This window comes from Adiantum capillus-veneris, chromosome 20 (assembly GCF_014529385.1).
Source record: "Adiantum capillus-veneris isolate H3 chromosome 20, ASM1452938v2, whole genome shotgun sequence".
NCBI lineage: Eukaryota > Viridiplantae > Streptophyta > Polypodiopsida > Polypodiales > Pteridaceae > Adiantum > Adiantum capillus-veneris.
In genome coordinates, this window is record NC_140950.1 from 142,931,298 (window position 1) to 142,940,517 (window position 9,220).

The 9,220-nt window shown below is 39.7% G+C and overlaps 1 protein-coding gene across 1 annotated transcript; it reads right to left on the minus strand.

Moving 5' to 3' along the window:
* Positions 1–923: 923 nt before the first annotated feature.
* FNR1 (ferredoxin-NADP[+]-oxidoreductase 1) lies at positions 924–4,680 on the minus strand. Its single transcript, XM_086492941.1, has 9 exons — positions 4,466–4,680; positions 3,625–3,883; positions 2,872–3,005; positions 2,682–2,760; positions 2,461–2,552; positions 2,276–2,353; positions 1,731–1,793; positions 1,407–1,641; positions 924–1,206 (listed from the first exon to the last, which is right to left on the minus strand). Exons 1-9 carry the CDS (start codon positions 4,583–4,585, stop codon positions 1,139–1,141), a joined length of 1,128 nt encoding a protein of 375 aa, XP_086349067.1. The 5' UTR covers positions 4,586–4,680; the 3' UTR covers positions 924–1,138.
* Positions 4,681–9,220: the final 4,540 nt, after the last annotated feature.

Consider the following 9,220-nt stretch of genomic DNA (forward strand, 5'->3'; position numbering starts at 1 on the left):
GGCGTAAGGATGGGGAAACCAGACCTTGAGAGCAAGTCTACATGGAGCTAGAGAGGAGCCTACAGTTCCGTCCAGCTCCATGAAAAAGCAAGGCAGCCCTCATGCATGGGCATGAATATGTAATGATTGTGCTCCCTATTAAGCATTTCAACACTCCACATTTTCTCATAACAATAAAAGCAAAACTTGCATGGGATATTCTACCTTCTTTTTATGAATGGCATAATGAGGCACACATTCCTTGCATGTGTAAGGAGCTTGAAGCAAAGATTATGTGGAAGGAGAATGATATGGATACATTCCTTTTGGGGATTAGAGATCTCAAGGCCCATGATTAGGTGGAAGATGAATATACCCCCATTGGGCCACCTCTAAAGGAACACCTCGTGCTCACCTGGTGTTCACATTGCTAGGGCTCTTACCCTATCTCCCTCTTGGGGTGGGTGTCGTTCCCAGCACGTGGTGCATCAATTAGGTGGCCATGGTAATGTCTACGTGTCACTCTTGCCCGAAGGTACGCTGCCATTGCACGATCATGTTTGATGGGTAATACTTGGAAAGGATAAGCGCTTCCCCATTGTGGGCCCTTTGATGTGTCGAATGAAAAATGTCTTCTTAGCGGTGCAATGATTTGGTGGTCATCTTATTTAGGAGGACCCCCCAAAGCTAAAGGAACTCTAATGCCTCGCACTTACAAGGTCGTTGTAAAAACTCTTGGTTTATAAAGTGTATGCGCTAATTAATTTCTTCTGTTTAAAGTGCCAATGGACAGTGTATCAGCTAATAAGTGAAGACTAGATGGACTATAAAACACTGTTCATACTCTTGAGCAAAATAACAGTTGGGCCTTGGGCAGGACAAAAATTTAAAGGAAGGTAGCATTTCAACTAATTGGACTACATGCATGCACAGTAGACAGTAAATTGGACTCAATCTGAAATTAGATTCTTGCAATGGTGGAGTACATGCATGTAGATGTAGGAAATGCACCAAGCTCTTCGAGTTAACTAGAGCTTGGATAAGTTATACAAGGATCATGGTACACAGAGGTACAATCGGCTTCATGTGTTCATGTACAAAGCTCTTTGCCTCGGATTTTTACAAAGAGAACTTCCTGCCCGAGTAAACGTTCAAAGCCTCAGTACACCTCCACATTCCATTGTTCACCCTTTTTCAGCTGTTTCTTGTATTCTAGCCAATCATAACCTGCCAATCAAACCAAACAAGGGCTTAAAACCTAACAGAAAAGGATAATACATAAGATAAAGGACTTTTCCGTTTATAAGACTCCAATTCAACATGCAGGGAAAAAAAAGCGAAAGACATAAGGAAGATAAAAGAATCCCATCTTTCTAAATTCTAGCAACCACTGAGTCGCCCATTGACGAACAAACAGCTTCATTTACCATCTCTGGCAGCCAAACTTGTCATAATATCATCGATTCCTTTCTCCATGCCCTTCAGCCCACACATATACACATAGGTATTATCTTTCTTTAGCAGCTCCCACAACTCATTGGCATATTGGGCCATTCGGGTCTGAATGTACATCTTCTCTCCTTTCTCATTCTGTTGCTCTCGACTGACGGCAAAGTCAACTCTAAAATGTTTGGGAAATTTCTCCTTCATAAGCTCAAACTCCTGTTAAAAACAAGACATGAGCTGCTACAATTAGGCAAAGTGGTTATATAACCAAAAGAGCTTCAACATATTATCAACAAAGTCTATACCTCTCTATACAGCAGAGTGCTGCTAGTGGGCACCCCAAGGAAAAGCCAAGCAAGTCCGTTGAACTAAAAATATTCAGGAATATAAAATACATGAGTGAGAAAGGATAACAGTGTGCGACAACGCATGCATACAACCAAATACATGTGGATGTCAACCAACAAAGTACACTCTTGCCCTTCCAATTTGATCACTACAAAAAAAAAGGCCTAAATGGATGACATGTTGTTGAACAGTTATACACGAAATAGGCACCGGATATTAACTAAGGGTTACAATATGGTATCACATGAGTGTACAATAGGGGTGTTTTATAAAAGATAGATTTTACAAAGGAGGGTACGTATATAGGGGTCAAAAAGGCACTTTTGGTTGGTGTAGGTGACGTCTCCTTTGTATGACTAGTGGATCCCTCAGAGAACTATGCAAGACAGCTCTGAGAAGGGTAAGGTCGCAGCTCTCAAAAAATTGCGTTTTTGAAGTGGAAAGCAAGTAGTCATATCCTCACAAACCCACACTAATTTACACAGTTCACTACTGTGCTCACCTTGTAATCAGCATGCTCCTCAAAGAACATTTTCCACAAATAGCCTCTGAATGGTGCTATGCCGGTTCCAGTTGCAAGCTGTTTCACACAGGTCCAAGCCCTTTTAACTAGCGCTTCCCATTCCATTGAGAACCCCAGATCAGAAACAAACAGCCATAATTACCAACTACAACGTATATCTCTACCATAATAATTGTTGCATTCGGATCCTTGGGCATGAGCATCTCCTTGCCAACAGGTCCAGTTATGTCTACTGGTGACCCAGGCTTCAAATCACCTAACACAGCATCGACTCAACAGTGAAAAAACAACCGCCTAGTCCAACGAGAGTCAAATCTTAAGATACCATTATTAAACTGAAACCCCTGAAACCGTGTAGTAACTCGTCTATCACCAAGAAACTCACATAGAAAATTGGAGCACACCCCCTTGACTTCTTCCCCTTTGTCATTGGTGTAGACCAGCCGCTTCACACAGAGAGAGACCTGCCACATTACAGCTTATAAGATAGCTTACAACCAGAAATACTTTACTAATAGGCTTAATTCATTCACTGTCAGGAGACAATCTTTATTCTGGAGATTAAACAGCCTTACAGTTCTCTTGTCTGCAAAGTCCCCAAGTGCACTGCTTGCAATAGAGTATAGGCGAAGCTTGTGCGGCTTCCCATTTGCGTCAACACCAGGTGGTATAACTCCGATTGATTGGCCCTCCCTGTAGTCTACTTTACCTGTAGCCAACATGAAGAAGGCTCTCTGTTATGATTGAACACAGGTAAGCAACAAATTCAGCTCTGATGCAATTCCTGACATAGTGTATGATCATGCACAAAACTGGGCCCTATGTTTGCACCTTCAGTATAAGACCATTGGGCCACCCACTGAGCTCCACCAGCTAAGCAACATACCCCTCAAGCTCAGACAAGCATACGCGAAAGAAAACCTGCGGGTAAATAATAGAGCAACCATGGGAAGCGAAGGACAGCAGAAAGGCGGCAGAACAAACTATTGAGGAGAATAAGCCTGTGGGTAAATGATAGAACAAGCATGGGAAGTAACTCAGTGCCCTGTCGTGAATTGTTTGAAAGCGTACTAAAACAATGTTATATAATCATGCATACTCGTGGATGCCTCCCACAAGATACAAAACATTAGATACATCTATCCTATGTTACCTGTGAAGCGGGGCCATGAACCATGGACATGGCTCAAGGCTCCTCATGAGCCTCGGCTCATCTACCTTACAACGATGAAAAAGAAAAACATGCAAAGACCACATCCTCTACAGAACTCCTTATTACACAACTTAAAAATCTATTTGCAAGAAATCATCAAATCTTAAACGCATACCTTCTGTGCTAAAGACCATGTGCCAGGTTTCTCCCGGAGCATCATCCCCAACAATCTTGGTGTTAAACAGACATAGGCCTGTGTAGGGACTTTTGGGCTTGAATGTATTTACAACTATCCCTTCATCGTTCTTTTTAGATTCTTTGACAACCTTGGCAGGTGCTTCTGTTGCAACAGATGCTCTCACTGTGAGAGGGCTCCCAGTCTTAGAACCACTGCTTTTAATCTCACAGGAAAGGGTTGTGCCATTGAAGAAGGACTGCAAAGAAGCACCGAGGAATAAGAAACAGCCCTGTGCATATTATGTGCAGTTACCATAGTACTATAAACCACATGCTGGGCTTGCACCCGAGGCGTAACCGATACCGCATAAGCTTAATGCAACAGGGAAACGTGATGCACAAATCGTGAGAAGCCAAGACAATATTTGAGGAGTCTTAACAAATCAAAAGGCATGAATCCAATCAGCCATTCAGAAGCAATTCAGCATCGGCATAAGAAGGTAGGACGGTGACAATTCCCTGCGAACTGGCACCACCTAGAAGAGGATACCACATTGAAAAGTTCATGAAGTGATTGAAAAGGGAACATATTTGTAAATGTACCACTCAAGTCCCATTTCAGAGAGGTTGCAGTCATCCCATATTTCTTCAATTGACTGCATGAGGTTCCATTACTAGATAACGTAGTTGCCACATGCACTTGTGTACCAGCATTCGCTAATGCTTTGCTACAGATAAGAACAATCCAAACATAGCCTTTTGGCTTCAACAGCTAAACATCTTTCTCCCTTGCGTGCACACTACTCCAGGCACGGACTCCGGAGAGTATCAATGCATACCTTGCATGCAGGCAATGAGACTCGATCAATGGATGTTCGGAAGGTAGACGCTGAGAGGCGATCGATGCAAGGGGAAGCGGCCGCGGAGGACGACGATACGGTCGCAGCTTGAACGGCCATCCCTCTCTCTCTCTCTCTCTCTCTCTCTGTGTGTGTGTGTGTGTGTGTGTGGAGTAGCAGTAGATGAGTGAGGAGTGGCAGAGAGAGCTGATGAAGGATCGAAGGCCACAAATTTGAGTTAGAATCTTTCCTTTCGATCAGCCAATATTGGATAAAGCGTGACGTGGCCTTCTCCTCCCTTCAATTTGTGACAAGTGTTCCACATTCGTGCCTAGCTGGCGCTTCGCGCACATACTTACGACACTACGAATCCTAATGGAGAAATGTATGCATATGGGGTCTAGTTTTTTCAAGATGCAAATTTTAAGAAGCACAGTGAGCTTTGAGGTGAAGTTTCCATTCCTCCATCTCACACTCCAATTGGAGGGAGCTTTTGTATCCTTACCTCCAAGATTTCAATGCTTGTGAGATGGGCGCCATGACCCATTTCTCTCTCTCATTGTCTAGCTCTACCTTCACTTGTTTTGAATGCTTGCTTAGCTTGTGAATTGATTGTTTTGTGGTAGTAGTGTGAGCTATTCTTGTTGCTCATTCGCAAGTGATTCCTTGTTATCTTCTCATTCATGTAAGTTGGTAGTTAAGTTAATTGTATGATCTTAGCAAAGTGATTGAGAATTGAGTTGCATCTATTCGGCTGAAAAACAAAAAAAAAACGTTTAATCGATAATAACCATGTATTTTCTATTAATATGTGAATAAATGATTAAATAATATTTCTATCCATCTATAGCACCATCGATAAATAAAAGTATAGAGCTCTAGCTACCTACATAGACACACCCTCTCTCTACCTACACTTATGTGATTAGACATATTCTAAATTGCTAAAAAATTAAAAGAAATTAAATGTTTTCATGTTTTGTATACATGTATGTGTGCTCCATGTCCCTCTGTCTAGTCGCAATCAGTGTGTTGAGAAAATAGACACTGCCTGTGAGGTTTGATTCACTATCTGGTGTGTGTTATCCAAGAGGTAGTTTAGGGGATTGAGGTTTAAAACATTATTATGGGCTGTTCTCATTTGATAGAGTCTCTTACTCCCACAGTAGTTTAGGAAAAAACTAGATAGCACACTTCATGTTTGACTCGTCAGTCCTACTTGAGATGTTTCTCTAAGAGACTATAGCATCAACCATCGTATTTTCTACTTCGTGTAGTGATTTTTAGACCTAGAATAGCTCCAACATATCAAATTTCACGCTTCTCTCTATCGCCGCATGATCTTCGGCATAGCTTTGTGTTGGGAGGATGGTTGCTTCTAATTTCCAATCTTGCTTGCACACTAACATGTCAACCTTTCACCATCCCTTCTAATTCCCAAGTTCTAACACACACCTAGACTATGATAACACACACACACACACACACACAAAAGAATAGATTGATAAGGAAAGAGTGTAAGAGGGATTGTAAGAGATGTAGACATAATCATGGAGTACACAGAGTAACATAGCATTGCATAAGAGAGAGGGAAGGGAAAACTTAGGGTATCTACACAAGAAAAGCCTTAAGATTGCAGCTCCACACTCCACAGAACCTCTTGCAGAGTTTTGTATTTGATATTTGATATTATTTGTTGGTGCCAAAAATTGGAGACCCCTATTTTACACTTTAGTTATGAGTGGAACACATTACTCATTGCATGACCCTCTTAGGGTGAGTTCTCACTGTCCTATTTACAAATCTACCATTGTGCTTATTGATAGAAGATCTAAAATACTGTGCAATAATAAAATGACCGAGAGGATTATTATTTGTCGGCGCCTCCTTCAATTTCAATCTACAAATCATCATGCACTCACTGTTAGTAAAATCAAATCGACAACACATAATTAACCATTAAGCCAGCTATCCCAATTGCAGTTAACCACAAGCAATAGGAGGTGCTCAGTATCGTAACATCCCTCCCACCACGGATAGAAACTGTCCTCAGTTGCTCAATAGAGAATCAACTTGACCGTGAGTGATAAAAAGTGTGGAGAAGTTCTGGGAAGTTGCAACTTGACCGTGAGTGATAAAAAGTGTGGAGAAGTTCTGGGAAGTTGTGGAAAAACTTTTCAAACATCCATTTGGCATCCTCTCTAGGGTGGCCTTTAAAGGTCAAAAGATAGTGGTTATGAACCATGCCAGTGTGTGTGGTGGTGGTATTGTGATCAACTATTTGTGCAAGGATGAGTTGTTCTTCTTGGTCCACAAGTCAAGGTGGATCTTCATAAATGTGATGTGTAGGTAGAGGTCCTCTAAAATGTTTTAAAAGACTAATGTGGAATGCATTGTGAATGTGCCAATGTGAAGGTAAGTCTAAACGAAATGAAACATCATTGATCACAACAAAAATTTTGAATGGGGCGCCGTAAAAAGAGGAGCAAGTTTAACAAAAACATTAGTATCAACTCTTTTGACCCTTTCAATGTGAAACATAACGTAATCGCCTTCCTTATATTGGTGTGCCTTACGATGCTTGTTAGTATGCTTAGTATAATGTTTTTGCGAGTGTTTAATGGCAGAATGCACACTTGCATAAATATCATGAAAATTAGCAGTAAAGTCATCAACAGGTAAATTAGCAGTGTGAGTGGTGTTGTTATATGCAAATTGTAGGATATGCAGATAATCATCCCATTTCTTGGGTTGAGAAAAAACATAAGCTTTTAACAAGTCAATGATAGTGCGATTAGTGACTTCGCTTTGACCATTAGATTCACGATGGAATGCAAAAGTAAAATCAAGTGTTGTTCCAAGATTTTCAAAAATAGTAGTCCAAAAAGCATTACAAAACTTGGAATCTCGATCAGATATTATAACTTTAGGCAAACCATGATGTGAAAATACAGCTTTAAGAAATAGAAGTGCAACTTGATCTGCTGTGAGTATTTTCTTACAAGGAATGAAGTATGCTTGTTTAGAAAATGGTCAATTATAGTCCAAATCATATTATGCTTGTGAACAGTGAGTGGAATCTAGTAACAAAATCCATTGAAATATGTTCCCAAGGTTTTTCAGGAATAGGGAGAGGGTGTAAAAAGTACCAATTTCTTACCTGTTTGTTGCTGCTTTGATCTTTTGACAAATCAAATAAGTTGAAACATACTGTTGAACATCAATTTTCATAGTAGGCCAATATAAACCACGACATAAGTTTTGAAAAGTAGCAGCAAATCCTCTATGTCCAACATAGGATGGTTTGTGGACTCTTTAATGGTTAATGTACAAAAACGTTTAGTTACACACAATTTCTGTTTGAAATAAAGAAAGTTTTCTTGAATAGTGTATTCCAAAAATGTATGCACATAATTCTCAATCATATGCAACCATGTGGTTTTGAAATTATCATATGGTCGATACATTATTAAAAGAGGGTCTTTGACTCAAAGCATCAACTACAACATTTTCCTTACTAGGTTGGTATTGAATGTTGGGTTGAAAACTTTGAATAAATGCAGCCCACCTAATATGTCTATCATCTATTAAGGGTTGAGAGAGTAAGCATTTGATACTTTGTTGATCGTTTTGATGATTAAATAAGCACCCATTAAATAGTGTTTCCAAATTTTTAAGACATGTACAACAACAATTAACTCTTTGTCATATGTACTAAATTTTTCTTCAAACGGTTTAAACTTACGACTTTCAAATGTAAGTGGATACATAAGCACTGCACCGATACCTTTTCCACTAGCATCAATGACTACGACAAAGAATGGTCTATCAAAATCATGCAATTGCACTACTGGTGCATTTATCAAAGCATTCTTGAGCGCATTAAAGAAACTTTCTTGCAAATCAAACCATACATAAGGAGAATTTTTCTTTAACAGAAGAGTGAGGTAATAAGATTTAACAAGGTTACGTACAAACTTCCTGTAATAACTGCATAGACCAATAAAAGAACAAAGTTCATTCAAATTTTTGGGTCTAGGCCATAATTGAATGGCTTCAATTTTCTTGGGGTCTACATGTATTCCCTTGCCCGATATAATGTGTCCTAAATATTCCGTTTTAGATTGGAAAAATGAACTCTTTTCAAGATTTAGATACAAGTGGTTGTGTGCAAGCAGTTCAAATACACGTGTTAAGTGCTCTTTATGTTTTGTTTTGATTTACTGAATACAATACTTTCATCAAAGAATACAATCACAAGTCTTGCTGGGCAATGAAAATTATGTTCATCATGCGTGTGAATGTGGCTGGTGCATTCGTTAGACCAAATGGCATGACAAGAAATTCATAATGTCTCGTTTGTGTTCTAAAAGCAGTTTTGTAGACATCTTGGTCAAACATTATGACTTGGTGATACCCTGATTTGAGGTCAATTTTGCTAAAGATGTTTGCCGCCTTCAATTTTTATAACAGATCATCCACTCTAGGAATAAATATGAAAAGTTTTGTTTTTCTTCTTAACAAGAAGTAATGGAGATCCGTATGGTGAACTACTAGGTCTTATCAGTCCTCGATCAAGCAAGTCAATGATTTGAATTTGTATCTCCCTGTTTGCATTACACAATAAGGTGCTCTACAAGGAGGTTCACTACCCAATATAATATCTATTTTGTGGTCTTATGGGCATGAAGGTGGAATTCTAAGTGGTAGATCATGCATGAACAATTCCTAAATTGTGAGATAAAATCATCATGT

Bases quoted from the DNA above. Each gene is read 5' to 3' on its own strand.
- FNR1 (XM_086492941.1), bottom strand. From the start codon at position 4,585: ATGGCCGTTCAAGCTGCGACCGTATCGTCGTCCTCCGCGGCCGCTTCC. The intron at 3,884-4,465 runs GTATGCATTGAT...GCTTCTTTGCAG, and splicing joins TCTCATTGCCTGCATGCAAG to TCCTTCTTCAATGGCACAAC. The intron at 3,006-3,624 runs GTATGCGTTTAA...TGTTGGCTACAG, and splicing joins CATGGTCTTTAGCACAGAAG to GTAAAGTAGACTACAGGGAG.